The following is a 21,594-nucleotide window of genomic DNA, read 5'->3' as shown; positions in this document are numbered from 1 at the left end:
TGAAGTATAAAAAAAAGGCTTTAAAATGTTTTATCACAAATTAAAGTTTGTTAACATTTTTTTTCGTTTTTAATCTTTTTCTTTGAAAAATTACTGACATGTGAATCTAGTTTTATCGCATATTGTTATTGTTATTATTTATTTAGGGTGTGTAATTGATTGGTTGATATTACTAAAAAGACTCAATGGAGCGGGGATTTGATATAGTATCTTTGAAGATGTAGGAGTATGAATTGTCTATCATCTTCTCTCACTCAAACTCTTATTTTTGAGCATGATAGACTCTCAAATTTTTTTATAGACCAAAATTGCGCCAAGTGATAGAATATGATGTAACAAAATCACTCTCAACTTTTATAAATTAATTTTAGCGACAAATCAACACTCACCAAAAACATATTAATAATCCCTTATAAGCGTATGTTCATCATTATAATATCAAAAGTCAGCGTGACAAGAGATCATAGGTTTGAATCTTAACTACCCCTCAAAGTGAAATATTTAGTGTTAGGAATGAGGACAAGAAATGTTGCATCCACACTTCTAACCCAAATAACTCTCATACGAAAGACTGTTAGAGCTTATCATGCTCACTTCTGCTATCTCTAATATGAATTATTGATATGAATGCACCAAAATTGCATAATATACGTTCACCACTTTAAAGATATATGTTATGATAATTTGTTTTAAAAAAGCCATACACTATTGACCAAGTACAAGGTTCGACCTGATCTGATAACAAGCACAAAAGATCAGCATTGGGCGAGCGATATGTCATGACATACCGAGAACTCCTACTGAAGCAACATTGTAGAAGCATAGCGTGCATGACCACCAACTCAAGACGCCATAGATCAAGCTCAGTCGGCCACTCAACACACGAGGAAAGTTGATAATCGAACACACGAGAAAATTACAAAAAGTTACTCACATTTTAAACTAGACTAGAAGTAGGATATCTACAAGCTATACTCAACATACAGGCTGAATAGTTACATTCGAATGGAGTTTATACACTATTTTCCTTCTCGGTCACGAACTCTGTGAGGGAAGGAAATGTGACACTATATAACAAGATATCTAAGTCTTTTATTCGAGTAAAATCTATACAAGGCGCATTCTTTACACACTCTGCCAATGCTATGCAAACGCTAATCTATGATACAAATACCTGTCCAAATGAGGGCAGCAAGCTCGAGCCTTCCGAAGCCCCGTGTTAAGGAGCTACGACTCCAAAAAAAGGTCCAAGAAGGCTTGCTCTTCACTTACATGGGTAATTCATCCTATATGCCCGTCTCGCTGTGAAAAAGAAACTTACAAATGTGCCCGTACCAGCTCAATAGAGCAATCAAACGTCACCCAATCAAGAATGGTGTATATGTCATCCCTAATGCGAAATTAATCGTTTCTGCAGGTTATATGGATTAAGAAACGGTAAGTATGATGATAACATACATCCGACACTAGATAGACCTATATAATTCTTTAAATGCTACGGACCAGAATCACATGATTCACTAATATAATTGCGACTTGCAAATCGAAAAGGTGAAAATGGTCAGTTTTGGATTATTTTCGGGTCATTTTGAACGAATTGCGGATTCAAAAACAAATTAGCTGGCATATTACGTTGCATTGTGTTGAACAAAAACACAAAATCAATATTTCAAATTCGGATTTTAAGGAATAAATTAGGAAGGTATTCATATGATTTTCGGAAAAAAAAAACGCACGATGATGCTAAAAGAGCGAGCTGTGGACCCGAAATTGTAGAGTAAAGAAATGGAAAGCTTACTTATATGCAAAATAGAAGACTGCGGGCTGCTTTTGAGACCTGAGCATCCAGCAGGCAAGAAGCTTACGCTCGTGCCATCTGAAAAACTCGATGTGAAGCTAAGAGGCCTACTCACTGTGATGAGCAGGAGCAGCACTTGTTTGGAAAAAGCGTGATACTTCTCGATAAAGTTGTTCTGCTTCGAATGGTTTCGAGACATACCCGTCCATTCCACACTTGAGGCATTCCTCATGAGTTGCCTGGATAACATCTGCAGTCATTGCCAAAATAGGCACGTGCCAGTTTGATTTCTTTTCAACGGCTTCAGTGACTGCTTCACCTTGTTGAATTCGATCATTGATGATATGCTCTTTTTCTCGGATTTTCTGTGTAGCCTCAAAACTGCAAAAAGAGATTCAGTCTCATATTTTTGTAAATTGTATAGTTAGGATTGTATTTGTTTAAGGTGTTAATGTTTAGGCTGATTTAATGATAGTGTTGTTGTTTAGGTTGAAGATCATGTAGATAAACAGGTCAGGCCATGTCAGGCCGCATTGGGCTTGATGGGCCCAAACTGTTTAAAGTCCGCTTTCTATTTCTACTAGAGCCCAACCCGGCCCTTTTCCAGCCCGTTGCACAGGCCTACTCGGTAAGTTAGAAATTGGCGATAGACAATTATCTAAAGTAGAAGTCAAAATATACATACCCATCCATTTCCGGCATTTGTATGTCCATGAAGCAGGCGTCGAAAGAATGTGGTGGACAAAGCTTCTCGATAGCTTTCTTCCCGCTATCTACACAAACAACTTCAGCTCCATACTTCTTCAAAGCCCCGGCAGCCACTTTTAGGTTAATACTATTGTCATCAACAACAAGAACTTTTCTCCCGCGAAGGAGGTTTTGGAGAGGTAAAGTCGGCAACTGTCCGTTCGGGATGTTTCCTTTGTTCCCAACACCCATCACTCGCTGTAGTGACGCAGCTAACATGCTTGCCCTCAGCGGTTTAATGATGATACAAGGAGTATCGACACCACTAGAAGCCGAATTCGCTCTACCACAGCTTAGACTATTAGCTAAAATAAAAGGTTTTGGAGGTTCTTTCCCATTCTTGACGTTTCGCAATTTAGTGATGAATACGGAGACATCTTCATAATCCGTATTCCTCACTTCCTGCTCAATAAGCACCACATCGATGCGCTTTCCGGAACTAATAATAACAAAACCTTGGTTCAAATTGGAAGCTACTTCAACATTGATACCTAGTCGTTGGATATGATATCGGGCCACTTTAACTCGAACATGTCTTGGGTCTATGATTAATGCCGTCATACCATGAAATTCGGCCGATGCTGAATTAGTACGATTTTTGATTGGTATTTTGTTTATTACATTTGAACTTAAGGAAGCGTTGCCAAAAACTGCAGTGAATGTAAAGGTAGAACCACATTTGGGCTTACTCGCAAACCCGATCTCCCCATTCATCAATCCAACCAAGCACTTGCTTATGCTCAATCCTATGCCTGTGCCTCCGTTTCTCGGACCCACTTGCATGAAGGGTGTGAAGATGCGAGGTTGTGCATCATAGGGGATGCCACAACCTGTATCTTCAACTGAGATAATTAGGTTGACAAGATTAGTGGAAGACAATGATAAAGAACTAGATGCTACATCTTTAGAAAACGCATTGAATCCAGCCCAGCTTTCTCGTCTGTCGGCAACAGGCAGGCCACTCAATGTGTTCCTCGATGAAAACTCCGTTTCCAAATCTACTGCGTTTCTCACCTCCTCCACGTGATGGACCGTCACAAAAATGTGTCCTCTCTCCGTGAACTGCCATATTAAAGAACAACTCAGAACAGCAAATAGAATGAGGCTATATAATAGAATACATATATATACATATACATATATATATATATACATATACATATACATATATATACATATACATATACATATATATGTATATATATATATATATATATATATGTATATATATATATAAATGTATATATATATATAAATGTATATATATATATATATATATACGAAAAGAAGTCTATCCTGAGACTTGCTACTTACTTTAATCGAGTTTCCTATAAGATTTGTAATAATTTGACGGAACCTTCCGGGATCACCAACAACCAACTCTGGAACTTGCTCGGAAATATAAACTGCAAGCTGTAGAGAAAAAACGCAAACGTGAAAATTTTCAGAAAATAAATAAAATATGACAAACCAATAACAGTCAGTTTGGTCAGTGATACTAAATAATGGTAATGGGAATTATTTATAGAGTAAAATTTCATCAAAAGTTCCTTGTATTCCCATGGTAATGAAACTTTAATTACAACAAAAAATTTTGTTTATAAATTTTCATTACCACCTAATACCACTTCTTCCAATGGCATTGGAATGAAATTTATGAAAAAAATGAGATTGAAGTTGGACAAACATGGCCATCAAGGTAGCAAGAGATTTTTCAACTAAAATTACACTAGTTTTCAACTAAAAATGTTTGAAGTTGGACAAACATGGTCATTACCACCGTATAATATTAATTACCAAACAGGACGTAAAAGCCATGAGACTGAACATAAGGGCTTAGTGAAGATTACCTCTACTCCTTTCTCTTGAGATTTCCCCGAAAAGAGGGATGAAACATCATCGAGAATTGCACGCAAATCAAAAGTAACAGCCTCTAGCTCAACTTTACCAGACTCAATTTTTGCCTGGTCAAGAACCTCATTAATAAGAGAAACTAGAGCTTTCCCGCTTGCCTGAGCTGTCCTTACATAATCTTCTTGCGTAACATCCAAGTTAGTGTCCATAAGCATGTGAAGCATTCCTGATAAAAGAAATACATATATTTATTAATTACGCGTTCACATTTCATACTTTTACGCTGATACAACAGATTATCCGAAACAATTACCTAGAACACCATTCATAGGGGTTCTGATCTCGTGTGAAACTGTCGCAAGGAACTGCAGGATGTTCAACAAATTATCAGATAAAGAAAATATAGAAAATGTTCAAAAACCTCTTGTTAAATAAGAATTTCCCCGTGTCCCATAAAAATCTTTGGGACCCAACTCAAGTGGAAAAAGTAATTAAAATGATTATGTATAATCCGATCAAAGACTCCCCCATCCCAACTTAGATTGAACACTTTTTTTTTTTGAACAGGCCTAGATAAATATTTGTCCCAAAAACTCTACAACCTATTAAGCTAGCGTTTGAGTAAAAACGGAACAATTGGAGTAGTTTTTTTGAAACATCGTTTGTTAATGGCAACAGAAGAAGCATTTACCTGGGACTTGGCAATATCTGCTGCCTCAGCTCGTTTCTTAAGCTCCATCATATCATTATAGTCTTCCTCTACTTTAGCGATCCTATTTACAGTTGCATGGAATATGTGACCAACAAGTAAAGCAATCACCAATATCCCAATAGCAAGCGCAGTGGCTACCCACGGCCATGGAGGTTTTTGTTTAAATCTGTAAAATCATGAGCAATGAGATAGATAGTGAGTTCTTTGAAAAAAAAGAACAAGATTCTAAAAACAATTCTCTCACGCACTAATATACAAGCTATGTTACTTGGACTTTTCATTTTGGTTCACGTACCCGTGTCCGGTCCTTGATGCTCGGACATTGGTATGGCACTTACATTCTTCATTTTAGACGTAAAATTGAATATTTAGACGTATCCGACAGTTAGACACGTACCAGTATCCGACATTAGTACCGAGTCCAAGTAACACAGTATACAAGTCATATCAATGTGCTGAATAAATGTTACTAGTGGGAAAACCTTCGTACCTGCAGCGCATTTCATGGCTTCTAAAAGGATCTCCAAAGTTTAGTGGGCTGACATGCTCCAATTCATCAACATATTCATCTGAGCCATACATACTGATGGGTTGCAAGGAATTAGTTGTATCATACACATTCACGAGGATAGTCTGTTTGCTAGCAAGCTGCTGAAGTAATTTCTCCACCAATGACTCTATGTCGAAAACCCCTCCTAGATACCTGGCAGAAACTTTCTTTGTTACTTATTATCACTCATGATACACCACTGGCGCTGCGAATTTTACAAGTCATTGCTGCATGACTATTACATGATTCATTGGCACGGCAAATTTAGATAAGTGTCACATGATTCGCTAATCTCCTCATGAATCGCGAGTCAAGGAAAGTGAACTGGATAGGTTTTTGGCTATTTTTGGGCCATTTTAAGAGAATCGCCAATTCAAAAGGCTGGTGAATTATGCTAAATTGATTTAAACGAAGACAACATGGATGTTTACATTGCATCCATATGAAAGTTTCTATTCTCTTTATGCCTATTGAGCACAAATCAAAAGGAAATTTTTACGGCCCGTCTTGTATGAGACCGTCTCACGGTGAGACATTAAAACGACGTTAGAACAAGAAGTTCATAAGCTAAAAGTTTCTATTATTGGACTATTTAACCCAAGTACGAGGCACGTTTCACGGTGAGACCGTCTCATACAAGGATTTGTGAATATTTTATTGTGTAATGTTGCTATATGCTTGCAGTTGAAAGTATCAGGAATTTGATTCTTGATACTGTGAACAAGGTATAGCCTACGGAACAAAACAAACAAGCTACTGTTTGAGACTAGCACCAACATCAATGTAGGGAACAGTCGGACATACCCATCAGCGGCTTGAATTCGTTCGTCTGGGGTAGCATTGGAGGGAAGCTCTCTTTTATACACAGCAAAAGTTAATATAACTCCAAGGCGGCCAGTCTTAAGCAACGGGAAAGGGGCTGTGAGAACTCCCTTTCCGGAAGCTCTTGCTCGCAAAACATTTTCACGATCCTCCTACGGAAACGCAGCACATTCAAGTTAGCCAGCTTGTATTTGTATAGCTAATGAGTATCGATGTCAAAAGAATAAAAAGTCACCTTGCCAGTAAGCACATCTACGGAAACCATATGTGAAATGGTATCTTGTGCAAAGATTACCGGGGCGTATTCTTCTTGAACTGGAGAAGGCTCGGCATTATCAGCCTTTTGAAAATGTTCTTGTTCAATGGTATCCATCCTCTTAATTGCCCAGCCATGTTGTTTCTCAAATTGTTCTCTTTCAGGATGGAGAACTTTCACAGCATATGCCACCCCACTTGTTAACGGCCGCTCAAAAGCAGTTCTTTCTGTGTATCTTGAAAAGGTTTGCTGTTCAAGGTTAACTATACAGTTAGCTACTAATGGCCAAAAATACTAGCAATTCGATCGAACATGTCTACGTTCAAAATTAATCCAAAACAATACAGCTGAAAGAAAAAAAAAAAAAAAAAAAAAGGACGTCATAATTACGCCTAAGCTATTCTACTTGTAACATAACAAATTCTTGAAAGGAAGAAGTTATGCACTAACCCACATAACCAAGCTTTTGGCATCATATATTTCAAAATTAGACAACTTTAAAGGCTTCTAAGTATAGGTGTCCATTCGGGTCGTGGGGTCAAATGTTTTGGGTCGGTTCAAAATCGGGTCGTGTGTCCACATTCCTTTTTACATTGAAGTCGGGTTGAGTCCAAGGTCAGTAAATATCGGGTTTTCAGGTCTGTTTTGAACCACTCTCCTTCTAAGCGTTGTACTAATCCTTTTAGTTCACCATTGACAACATATTTGTTCAAAGTTCACCTTGTTAGCATATAACACCTTATATTAGAACATGGAACAAAATACAAGTAGGATCTAGTTCAAACTCAAGCTAGAAACAAAACCCCTATGCCATTATTTCTGAAGTAAAAACATACACCAAACCCCATAATTGAAGTAAAAACATACACCAAAACACATAATTCAAGTAAATACATACACCAAAAACCAGAATAGAAGTAAACCCATACACAAAAAACGTAATACATTAGTTAATCTAACATATTTACACCATTAAACCCACAACATTTCAAGATAGAATCATGAGAAAAATTCATAAACAAACTTGAATTCTCTTTACCTGATCAATAGCAGATGGGTTTTTTCCATGGTGAAAAGTAGAGATTAGGATGGACATAGCTTGAATATGATTCATACTGACATTAAACTGATCTTGCAACATCCTAGCTCTCTCATCACACATACTACCAAGTCCTTCTTTCCTTCTTTCTGAAGCATACAAATGCATAAACCAAAAGATTGAAAGACAGATTATAACCCAAAAAATGACCCAAGCAATCCATAGATACTTCCACCATGGTTGTCTGACTAACTTTTTAGGCTCAAAGTAGGGTTTAAGTTTATGGATCTTACAAGTTTTCATAAAACTTTTCCACCAATCACATAAAACCTTCCCACCATCACCAACTATATTAGGTTTACCATCCATTACTCCACTATCAGTCAGCCAATTCTTCATGGGGATCACTGATGTAAACCAGCAACATATTAACAGAAGAACATGACCAGCCTTTAACCCAAAACCAAGAACATGTAGCAAACTCATCAACAGTAATATTTTAACCCAATATAGACTAAAGTTTGAAGAAAATAGGGATTTATTATATAAACCCAGAAAATTCAGGAAAATTCCAATTTTGAAGAGAATAAATACAGGGAAAATTAATTAAGCAATCCAAGAACTAACCCACTTCCTTGAAAGATGCCAACTTTTCCTCCATCAAACAATAAGCTAATGAGATTAATGAAGAAAGGAGAGGAGAAAACAAGAGAGGGAGAGAGAGAGTGAAAGAACAAGCAAAATTAAGCTAAGGACTACACCAAAACAAAAATAAAGGAAGAATCAAAGAATCCCAAAAACAAAAAGATTCCAACTTTCCTTTACCAAACAGACAGAATTTGGGCTTATCCTCTTAGAAACTAACCACAACCCAGATCAAGAAATGGGGTAAAACAGAATCAAGAAGCTAAAAAATCAAGCTTTATGATCAAAATTAAGGTAAAACCCAGAAAAAGTAGCAATCAAACAAGGAAAATCAAAGCTTATCTGGTTTGAGAAGTACTAAATTAGGAAGATGAAGCAATAAATCAAACATGTGGTCGGTTGTTACAGATTTTGACATTTTGAAAGCTGTAAATTGAAGCTTAGGCAAAGGAGATAATACCACTACTACTACTAATAATAATAATAATAATAAATGAAAATTACTCTTAATATATGGTAAGTGTTTGATTAAAATATAGAAGAATCAGAAGGAAAACAAATTAAGAACAACAAAAATATTGATGAAAGATGATATGGATATTGGTAATAAAGAGTAATAAATAAAAAGTATAAAAGAGTAGGAGTATTTTGTATTGTATTTGTAATTTTAATTTGTATTGTAATATATAAATTCGAGTGTAAAAAATAATTGTAATAAGAATAAGATTAGAAGAATATGGTTGTGAAAATGTCTGCTAGCTACAAGCCATTATCGTTGTCCATTACGTCCAAATAAATTATTTAAAAATTTAGAGGGATAATATCATGAAATACTTGAGTATATCATTTTCTTTTTTTTCTTTTTGGGGGGAGTGTCGGACGACGTCGAAAAGATAGGCTTGTGACTTGGAATAGTTAAAACCTGTTCACAACTTGCTTGAACTCTCTAGAGTCAAGGTAACAAGTAACAACCACTAATTAGGGGTATACATGGTTCGGATAAAAAAATTGCCAAATTGTTTAATCGTTTCTGGTGAGAATAGAACTTCCGTTAAATTTATGATGAGAATATAACTAAAATTGAACTTGAATATATTTATTTTGAGTTGATTCGGATGTTAATTTATCGAGTCTTGACCATATTATTTTACTTTTGGACTGTAAATAATTATATCGGTTGAATTTCTGTTTAAATATGCTCAAATAAATATAAAGAAAACAGATTTAAAATTTATCAATAGTTGAAATTATTCACAGCAAATGGACAGTATGTGAAATTATTCAGGACAATTTTTTCAAAAAATAACTATAAAATAATGAATTAAGAATCATAGGTTTGCTGGTGATTGACAGTTTTCCTTTCACTCTAGTGATAAATGTTCAATTCTCACCATATAGAGGTAAGCTTGTCAAACAGATTAGATAGGATCGAGTTTGGATTTGGGTTATATATAATCTAACCCATTTACTTAATTGGGTTGAATCGTGACTTGATTTGTAACTGATCAAATAGACCTAGTTTCGATCCAGTTAATCCCTTTTAGTTTATGTTGTTTATTTTGTAGTTACAATGAAAAATAGGATCATATATATATACATACATACATATAAATATATGTTTTAAATTGTAATGAAAATTTAGTGTAATTTTGGTGGAAAGTTCTTTTTACAAGTTTTTTTCTAATTCAATCATTTCATATTTTTCACAAAATTCATTTCAATACGTTATCATTTGGAGATATAATATTTGGTCGTAATAAAAATTGTGAATAAAAAAACTTTTTTATGAATCAACTTTTCTTTACCATGGGGATGACATAGTACATTTCACGAAAATTTATACTGCAAGTCATTTTCATCACTACTCATTTGATACCAATAACTAAACGAATCATTTGCATTATATGAAGACAGATCAAGCCTGGTGTTTGTCAAGTAACTAAGATTTTCATCCATGCTTTTGTAAAAACTAGGATCATCTAAAAGATTTCCTTCTTCACCGGTGAGTTTAGCATGCATAGAAAGAGGTGCTACAACTTTAAAGAAAGTTACACCACTTATTGTTAGAGTATATAACATATTCTGGAGCCTCAAACATCAGCTTAAATTTTTGGTTGAGTTGGTTCCTTGACATGGTATCAGAGCCAACGTGACAAGAGGTCACGGGTTCGAATCTCAATCACCCCTTATTTAAGTGGAATATTTAGCACCAGGTATGAGGAGAGTCTATGCTGCATCCACACTTCTAGCCTAAAGGGCTCTTGTGTAAAGGGGCGTGTTAGAGTATATAACATATCCTGGAGCTTCAAACATCAGCCGAAGCTTTTGGTTGAGTTGATTCCTTGACACTTACTACCAATAATTCTTTTGTATGCTTGACTTGATTAAGTATTAAAATTCATTATTAATATAACTCACTTCACTTTGATGCCTAAAAAATAATGCAAACGACCGGAATCTTTACAAGTAGTCATTTTTATATCACGAGAAAATGTTTTTTAAAGTCTATGCCATATATTTTATGGTAACGTTTAACTACTAGTCTAACGTTGAAAACTCTTTAATTCAAGAGTTTCATGTATTCTAATTAGCTACTTGTTTTTTTTAAAAAAGAAATTAGCTACTTGTTTTAACACTTTTGATTTATATATTCTTTTCTAGGATTTTTTGAGTGAAATATGTTGTTTAAATTTATTTTATATCAACGAATGTAACTATCTTTGCTTGTAATAAAAATAAAATGTGATATTTACCGATTAATCAAAGAATTTATCTATGTTTTCTTGTCTGTCAAGACGGAGCAAAAATACATAATAATTTTATAGGTCTATTTATTTTATATTTTTTCATAATTTTGGGGTCTAAAAAAAAGTAATTAGACAAAATTAAAGGTAGTGTAAATTGTAAACTGTAAACTAAGATTAACTAATATTTGAGGCTCCTTCATTTAGAAGGCCCTATGCAATTGAATACTATTCTTACACATGCCCAGAATCACCTCTTCTTGTCTGCAATACATCACTTAGCTAGGAATATGAGATCATCGATTAATACAATTGTTGTATTTCGTGATTTCTTTAATTGAAATGTTCTTAAAAATATGGTAGCTACTTTGCTTTAGTGTTTTAGAATCTGAATCCGTATATTATAGAGGGATATATCAAAAACGTATAAACTTGTAAATGTTTTTACAATAAATTTTAAATTATTGTTTTAGATTATTTTTATATTTACTATTAATTTGTACTTTCATTTACTACAATTTTTGAGTTTGTCAGTAAGTACATATGGGTGGATGTTTTTGTGATAGAATAACAAAACCCACATTCAAGTCTATAATAAACATATAATGATGCATGTTTTTGAATGAGAAGTCATATGTATGTGTGTCATCTCAAGAATTAAGGTAAAAGCCCACCAATGATATTTAAAAAAGGGGTCATGAATGTAGTTGCAACAAACACACTTGTGTCTAATAACATGAAGAAAGTCCACATTTGGGTGCCGGTGTTTAACTTTTGTCTTTTACTACTCCCCCTCTTTTTCCAATCAAATAAGTATTCCATTTAAATTTAGACATTTATTAACGTTATTTTTATTTAAAATATTTATGATTGTATTCCATCAAAAAATAAGAAATCTAATATCGGAGATATTTGATAAAATAACTTATTAAGTAATTTTAACTTTTTTTTTTGATACAATTAAAAGGCTGGGTAATCAAACCAATTAATGCTAATGTTTGATAAATGAACTAATTAAAACAGCTAATTGTTATGAACTGTTTTTGAACAATCTACTCATAGCAGGTGGTTCAAAATTAGCTGGTCAAATCAATTATTAAAATCAGCTACTACAATCAACTATCAGTTATTTGCCAAATACCTTAGTAATAAAATTTTATTATAATAATTTTAATAAAATCACACTTAACTATATTTTTAATTTATAGATTAAAAATTAAAACCAATAACAATGTGGGGACACTATTTACTTATGTAAAAAAAAAAGGTGGCATTGAGTTCACAATTAAGAATGCACACGGAATTAGGTAATTTCCTCTCAAGTCTTGTTTATTTGCCTAATATACCCACTCATTTCATACTAAATTTTCAATTCCTAGTTTTGATGATCTTAATTGGGTTAGTTGAAAAGGTTTTGAAAACGGCGATTATGAGTGTTTTTTTATAATATTGCTTACTTGACCTAACTTTAGTCTAATTTAATTTATTTGATCAATTTTTTTTATTCATTGACACGTGTTAGAATTAATCTTAACTTAGTAATTCATTTTTAATCTCATTAACCCATTTCTAATTTTTTCTTCTAGTCATTTGAATTTCATTGAACTCGCTTGAATTTATTTTTCCTAAAATAAGTGATATAAAATCCAAAATTAGGTCATATGTCAGTATATACATTTATCACATAAAATCAAAAATTGGGTCATATGTCAGTATATAAAAAATATTTGTTAATATTTTTGAATATTTTATTATTTTATCATAAATTTTTTTGATGAAAAAAAATTTATAAATATAATACATATAATTGAAATTAAATGCTTTATTAGCATATAATATAGAAGAATATAGATAGATAGAAGATTGCAAAATCACTCCTTTTTCTTTTAAGTAATGATGTAATAGTTCAAACCAATAATTTGTCATAGAGACCATTTATATTTACAATGGTTAATACTTTTATGTCTCAAAAAATTAGTCATATTTTTTGTTTATTTTCTTGAATTTGTTTTGTTTCTATTTTTTGTCATAACTCAATGTTTTTTCTCTTATTTTCATCTATTATATAGGAGTATAACTTACATCTTCATCTTTATTATAGGTGAAATTAAGGTAAGGAGTATGTTTAATACTTTCTCCGTTTCAAATTATTTGCAATTTTACAAAAAATAACATTATTCACAATCTTTAATTTGTGATTAGTCTATAATTTATAAGTGAAAACATAGTTAAATGTAATTTTATTTAATTCGTTTCAATACAAAAATTATTAATATTAAATTTTATGATTTTTCAAAAGTACATTAGAAATATTTAAAAATAAATTAACCGTAAAAATTAAAAAATTATAAGTATTTTAAAATGTAAAAAATACATGTATTGGGTACTCATTTATATGATTTTATTATCCAAAGTCTGAAGGGAAGAGAAGAGAAGGAAGGAGTAAAGAGTAGTGGGAATAATGTACTGGTTGAAGCGGTGGGATTGTTGTTCTTATAAAATTTCTGCATTGACAAAGACGTGACACGTTAGAGCACCGATTCTCTGTCTCAAAACCAATAGGATAATCCTACGTGTAATGCTCCATTATTTTTTTATGTGAGTAATGAAAATTACATTTTATATAATGCCACGTGGTCTAATTATAATGGTTCTATTCCCTTTTAGTCTTATCTCATAATACTCCAATAAATGCGTCTATACTCTGTACTCTTCATAGAGAAAGCCCCGGGGGAACTCTGAAAAAAAAAAAGAAAAGAAATGAAAAGATAACACTAGTACTCTAGTCTCTACTCTCTAGTAGTACTATTTGATTTTCTCTCTTTAACATCTTAAGTTTATTTTTTCCATAAAAATTAGTTATAATAATTAATAAAGTTAAATTTGCAATAAATAACCAAAAGTTTTAATATATTCCAACAATATATATTGTTTGTATATAATTTGATTTATTCTATGTGTAAGGTTTTAATCAGGTTCAACTAATTATATTCGAATTTTTAGGGTCTGTAAATTTTGAACCTAGAATCTATGATTTTGATTGCTTTAGGGTTGTGAATAGATCTTATTCAAATTATTCGTGAAATGAAAGCCTCCAATAGGTTTAACAATGAAAAACAAATGAAAAATATAAACAAAGATGAACACCAGTGTTTATGAGGTATCTTGGATACCTTTCCCTCAAATGTAGTTTATTATATTGGATTCAATAATTACAAGTATAGTAAACATCCCCTTATCTTGAGAACAGTGCTCTCAAGATCACAAAATGCTAAAACAAAGATGAACACTCTCAAGTTTCAATCAAAGTAATAGTTCTCTCTCAAAGTGTGTTTGTCATGTCTTTTGCTCTATAAATGATACTCCCTTTTATGGAGGAGGGTGAGTGTCATTCTTAGAGTCACACTTCAATGCACCATAAAGCACAATTACATCACACAATTAACATACCAATTAAATATGACAATAAACATCACAATAAACAAGGAGTTACACAACCTTTCAATGTCTTTCAAGTGGCCAAACTGACCAAAAAGGAATTCGAGGCACAATGCTCGAATGAGCACTTAGTGTCATTCTTAGAGTCACACTTCAATGCACCATAAAGCACAATTACATCACACAATTAACATACCAATTAAATATGACAATAAACATCACAATAAACAAGGAGTTACACAACCTTTCAATGTCTTTCAAGTGGCCAAACTGACCAAAAAGGAATTCGAGGCACAATGCTCGAATGAGCACTTAGTTCAAAACCCACCTGCACATTGTGCCTTGAACGAGCACACCTCTCCAGCCCACTTTTGACTTAGTTTTCATATAGCCTTGTTCGAGCAACCTTCAAACCATATCTTGCCTTGTTCAAGACATGGTTCCACCCTTTAGTGAAGCTTCATTTACCTCACATTAAGCACCTCATCAATCGTTTTAAACCTTAATTCACTCACATATGACACATCCACATCATTCCTCTCCAAAGTACATATTAAGACATATTCGATTAAATGATCAAATCCATCATCATTATTAAATGTTTTGCCACTTGTATTAACAATTCGTACTTATCTCGTTTTGTTCCAAGCATCCAGGGAATGAAATAAAACTTAAAGAAATGTTCTGATCAATTGCTTAGAAAAAAGTATAAGCATTCGAATTTAATCCATAAAATTCTTTTTTTTTTTGTTATCCTTGTAATAATCTCCAATATTAATTAATGACTATCGCTTTGGACTGAGCTCAAATTAATTTTTAAACATCTTTCTAAAATGTCTCATTTTTATATTATATACTGATCAACTCGTTCGATCTTAGTTTATGCTTAACACAATGACTTAACGGGTGTAACATTCTCCAACTATCATTTTTATTTGGAATAATTATCTATAAATAGCGGGACATAAGGTGGAAATGTTCTCCCACTTTTAGTCATGCCTTTGAATTTAAAACGTCTCCATATATGAACACTATAATATAAAAATTGAATAAATATTACAAAATTAAGTAAAATTAAAGGGTTAAATTAGTAGATATGAAACCTTTAAATTTGTATAGTTCAAACATTTATACAAACTACTCCCTCCGTTTCTATTTGATCTTCCTATTTGGGTATTTCACAAAGATTAAGAAAAAGAGAATTTTTGGTGGTAGTGGGTATTATTTTAATTATATAATAGTGGGAAGTAATGATTGTATTGGAAATATGAGGTTGTAGTGGGTATTATTTTAATTAAATAGTAATGTGAAGTAACAATTGGATTGAAAGTATGAGAGAGAAAATAATTATAAATAAAAGAAAAGGGGTAAAAGTGGGGTTTTAAGGGGTAAAAGTGGGATAAAAACTTTCTAAAAATAGAAAGTATTCTAAAGAGGAAGAACTTTTAAAACTACCCATTATAGTAATGTGGAAGATAAAAAAGAAACGGAGGGAGTATATATTTAATATTGTGTAATAATATAATAGAACTTAGTCTAAAATTAATTTTCTATTTAAAAACATTAGATTTTTAATTTTATATAATGATTTTGCTATTAGTTACTTCTTAGATTATAATTATTTTGCTAGTGTATGACTATTCAATTCCATCACTATCTTGAGTTATTGAATTCATATGTGTCTGTGTTGAAATATTTTGTCCCATATTGATAAATTAAAAATAGTGTATACACTTTATAAGTCATTTGAGCTCTTCTTTTCATTGTCATATGGTTCTGGGATGATATCATCTTGGCTTATAAAGTGTATGTACCTCGTATTTTTCGATTGTATGCTGACATTTACAATAAGTCAACCAACTCAACTTAAGAATTTTTGACAATTAAACTTGTTTTTCTACAAATATTATGCTATTTTTAGGCCTAAACATATAAAATTAAGAGTGCAAAAAATAGTAAAAAAACAAATGAAGAGTTCATAAGCCGTAATGTTTGAATAGAAGAATGAAAAGGAAACAATGAAGGCGAAGTTCCACCAAATATCACGTGGATGAATGTCTTTCATTCTTAATGGCCGTGGTTCTCCACTTTGAACCAACTTTTTTATTCATTAATTAATTTAAGCTTAATCATTAAACTTATCTTTAATTATACATTACTTCCGTTTTACTTCTACTAAATTAATTAATTATTATGCAATTTTCTACTTTAATTGTTTAGTTCCACCTCTATCTTTTTTTCCACATCTAAATCATCCAACGTATGATACCATCGTGCAAGCCGCCGATTTTTGATGGGGTAAGTCTTATTTTGATTTATTGAGTTTTTAATAAATGCTCGTTTCAAAAAAAAAAATTGTTAAAAAATGTAAAAAAAAAATAAAAAACAAAAAATCATAGATATCTATTAAAATGATGTTTTTAGAAAATTTAAAGAGGTCGTTTGAGTTTCTCTTTAAAATTATAATACTTGTCAGCATTGAAAATATAACATTGTAATTTTAGTGAAATAGAGGAGATAAAAGTATTTAAAATTAGATTATTATTTTTATTTATTTAATTTTAATAAAAGACTTCAAACTAATATGTTCAATTAAGGCATATCATCATAAACTAAGTGAAATGGATCAAGTAAATTAATTTATGTGGGTGTTTTGAGTTGTGCTTTGTCTAATGAAGTAGTAGGCTCCAAGAAAGGATATTTAGGCTTGAAGGAGGCTTTTTTACGAGCACGAGCTATGCGACAAAATAAAGTATCTAGAGGCAATGTGTTCAAGTAGCAATTTGCTTGAACGAGCAGTTGTGTTCAAACGAGAAGATGTTATTCTTAGACGAGTAGTATAATATTCAAACGCACAATATTAGGCTAAAAGTTATTGGACTGTTTTTTATCACATGCTCGAAAGAGCATAGGATATGAGATAATAAGGGAAAGAATTGAGGCAATATTGTATATTTGCCAAAGCAAATACATTGAGAAGGTGTTGTAACTCTTCTCTATGGATAATACATTAGTTGTGTCCATCGCACTAGGTTTTTTATTTAAGCTCTCAAACGATACGTGACCGCAGTTAGTCTAAGCATGAACAAGACCATATGTTGAATAGTGTCTAACTTTAGTTTGGTGAATGTGCAATTGTGCATTATGAATGAAAATTTGAAATCAATAAGTGAAAAAATAAAAAAAATTAACAAAATAATCTAAGTTTCAGACTTATTTCAAAAGTAAGCGTGAAATTTTCAAATCTGAGGTTTGGGGCTGTTCGCAGTTACTAACTGCGAACAGGTCAAAAAAGACAAAAATAGTTGTTCCCACTTAGTAACTGGGAACAACTTTGACTTTTTTGACCTGTTCGCAGTTACTAACTGCGAACAACTATCTGTGTATTTGTGCAGTTATCTGTTCGCAGTTACTAACTGCGAACAAGTCAAAATAGTTATTCGCAGTTACTAACTAGGAACAGTTATTTTGTCTTTTTTGACCTGTTCGCAGTTAGTAACTGCGAACGACCCCAAACCTCGGGTTTGAAAATTTCACGCTTACTTTTGGAATAAGTTTGAAACTTAGATTATTTTGTTAATTTTTTTAATTTTTTCATTTATTCATTTCAAATTTTCCATTACATTCCATAGAACGAAAAATATAAACATTGAGTATCATTTTATTCGAAATGAAATTGAGATGAAGCGTTTTAACTTGGTGAATATAATAAAAGAAGAAAATCTGACATATATGATGACTAAGACTTTGCCAACAAATATGATTTGAACTTGTTTAGTCTTTCACCTTACATGATATAATGCTGTTGGGGTTGTGGAAATGTGTATGTAATTTATACATGTAAAGGTGGATGTGTATGTGTTGGTGGATAATTGTTTATATATTGTGTTTGATGCCAAAGAGAATATAAATACAGCTTATGAAACTCAAGTTAAGATGGAAATTATTATATGGCTCTTTTGAGTGGTGCTTTTAACTCTTAAGTGGTATGTGCTTGAAGTATATGATATGCTCAAACGAGAAAATAAAGCAGTTGAAGGCAGTGTGTTCTGAGTGGCATTTTGCTCGAATGCGTAGTAAAATGCTCGAACGAGAAATATTGGGAGGAAGTTCTATTGAAATGTTTTTTATCACATGATCAAATTTGAACTGAATTTGATACGACTCGAAATTGAATCTAATTCAGTGTGGTATTGACTTGACATAGACACGTATTCAAATTGACATGTAACTAAATTGACGTGATTCGACGGCAAACCTCAAATTCGAAAATATTTACACCCAATAAAACGCAATTCAAAACTCAATCTAATAACCAGCTTTGTATGTATGAACTCAATGTCTTTTGTAATCATGACATACCAACTCCTATGTGTAATGAATTTAATAATGAATATTGTGTAGATCAAAATGAACAATTCAAAAAGTAGGACTTTTAAGGTTTATTCTCTTTTAATAGCCCTTTGTTTGGTGTCACGTACGTTAAAATATCCTCAGCAACTACTACAAGTATTTGATTGGTTGGAGAACTTGGAAAAGAATGCCGTAATCTCTGACACATAATTAGCTTTTTACTATACTAATTAGTAATTAAAATTAAATTCTCTTATTATGGAGTAATCCTGAATAATAATACATGTAATAAGAAGAGCATATTCTCTATTGGATGGAATGGAATAACATAAAGTAGCATGTTCTAATTTGTCTTCAATTCCACTTTATTAATATAATAACATGATTAGTACTATATATTAAACCCTCATGCTTTAGTGTATTACGTGGTGGAGTAAATATTTTGGAGGTTCTATTTATTTTTGCTATGTTTTAAAATTAAATGGAGCCCTTTATTATATTAAAAGATAAAAACTTTTCCCTTTAAGAAAAATATTTTAAGACAAAATTTATTGTAATATTATATTATAAAATTACTTAAAGTATAAAAAAAGTTTAATTTACAAACAAATCACTTAAAAAGTATTGTTCTTTTCACATGTCTGAAAACAAAATCATCCATAACACATTCAACATTAACTTCCTCCAAAATATGGCTTTCAATTGCTATATGCTTTAAAAAATATTTGAAACCTCTTATTTCTGGAGGCTTTAGACGATCAGCTAATTAGAACCGACTTTCGTGTATTATTATACTCTAAGCATGATCATTTGAAATTAAACTTTTTTTTAAAAAAAGCATGATCACTTGAACCCTGTACTTCCTTGCAAATATATTAAAAAAACTTAAGTCCCTTATATTTAAAGTTTTTAGAACAATACTAATCTTGCAATATTCTTGAAATGAGGCAAGTTTCATAATTTTTTCTTTGCCCAATAATAATGGTCCGCCAACTCATCATGTAAAAATATTATTAAAAATATATAATATAAAATGAATGTCAAAATTTAAAAGTATAGAATTGATCTGTTTAATATAAATATAAAGATAAATTGTAAAAATAGAAAGAGTCTTAAGTATAAATGTAAATAATAAAAAATAAATTAAATAAAAACTATTTTTTATAGAAAGTTAAATAAAAATTAGTAAAATTTTAATACGGAAAATTAGAAATCGAGTTTGAACGTGAGATATAATACCCTAATCACGTTAGGCGTTTACCATATTCTATAAAAAGTAAAACAATAAATTAAGGCCTATTTGTTTGAATATATACTAGGAGTGTGATGTAATTTGATACATATTCTTTGTTTATTTTCTAGCTATTCGGACTAGTTAATGATATAATTTAATGGATATATTATTTATTAAAGATGTGAATGAGTCAATAATTTGTTTTAAAATTCAAACAACAATAGACAACAACATAATAATTGATGTAATTGTGGTTCAAACAATTCAAATGGTTGTTAATTTATTTTAGAATTATAATCATTTTAATTCTATATATTAAACTCGTTATATTGATAAGTTTTATAGGTTTTTAAGGAGAAGAATGAATAAAATATTTTGAATTCATCAAATGTTAAACAAATCCTAAAATTGAAAAACGATAATTTTATTTGAATTTCAAAAGTCTGATCGAAGGATCAAATATTCAAAACAACCAACTGCCAAAATATTGTTTAAGAGTACAAAACATACATATATGACATAACCAAGATTTTGCAAGTGCTATAAAACAAAGATTTTAAGCACTTTTTATATCGTTTATTACTTTTAATTTACAAGTCATGAGTTTGATTTTCACCTAACTTTCTCCTTTCTCAGTCTATCATAACAAAAAAAACATGGGTACTTTAGATCCATATTTAGAAAATGAAATCCCTAAGGATGAGGTCAATTCCTAGGAGGAGGGAATGATGTAGGAGCATCCACATTTACAAATACAAATACAAACTTAAATACTATAATCAATTTTTTTAAAATACTATAATCAATTTTCTTAAAAATCTTTCCCGAAAAAAAGATATGTAGCTAATAAAGTAAAACAGAAAATCGTATTAAAGATCATAAAAATAAAACTCCCATCTCACTTAGTTTATCAAGGCATAAATCAGTGACGAAGCTATATAGAAGCTGACAGGAACCCGAAATTTACAGTCTATTTTCAAAGCCACCTCTCATAACACTTATTATAGTTCGGCTCTTCTGAATCTTTAATTATATATTTCTAGTATTGCTTGTATAAATCATTTAAAGAAAAATGGATTAAATATTTTCAATCACAATGAATTCCAAGTTAACCCATTTAGTGGAGTAGTGAACCTTTTTGAAAATTCAGATCAAGATTAAGAGGAATCACATTCTTTTTGTCTCCATCTTTTTTGTGATGGATGAAGTTTGAGTTTGTTTGGAGCCAAGATTTATCGTCGGGTTTAGACATTGTGACTAGGCGAAGGTTATTTAGTGGCATACATAGGCGAATCCACACCAGGGCCGGTTGACCCTCTTGCCGAGATAGTGATATTTGTAATTTTGGTTTTGACCCCTTTATTAATATACTCCATCCGAACCAATTTAGATATCCCATTTG

At 31.7% G+C, this 21,594-nt stretch overlaps 1 protein-coding gene across 1 annotated transcript; it reads right to left on the bottom strand.

Annotated features, from left to right (window-relative positions):
• Window positions 1-853: 853 nt before the first annotated feature.
• LOC130807787 (histidine kinase 3) lies at window positions 854-9,085 on the bottom strand. Its single transcript, XM_057673121.1, has 11 exons — window positions 7,779-9,085; window positions 6,719-6,988; window positions 6,466-6,635; window positions 5,602-5,814; window positions 5,091-5,277; window positions 4,713-4,764; window positions 4,396-4,625; window positions 3,860-3,958; window positions 2,484-3,607; window positions 1,799-2,179; window positions 854-1,411 (listed from the first exon to the last, which is right to left on the bottom strand). Exons 1-10 carry the CDS (start codon window positions 8,262-8,264, stop codon window positions 1,906-1,908), a joined length of 3,105 nt encoding a protein of 1,034 aa, XP_057529104.1. The 5' UTR covers window positions 8,265-9,085; the 3' UTR covers window positions 854-1,411; window positions 1,799-1,905.
• Between the last annotated feature and the right edge of the window lie 12,509 nt (window positions 9,086-21,594).

Source organism: Amaranthus tricolor, chromosome 3 (genome assembly GCF_026212465.1).
Source record: "Amaranthus tricolor cultivar Red isolate AtriRed21 chromosome 3, ASM2621246v1, whole genome shotgun sequence".
Lineage (NCBI taxonomy): Eukaryota > Viridiplantae > Streptophyta > Magnoliopsida > Caryophyllales > Amaranthaceae > Amaranthus > Amaranthus tricolor.
The sequence above is the reverse complement of the archived record's forward strand: the minus strand, read 5'-3'. Positions and strand labels throughout refer to the sequence as shown.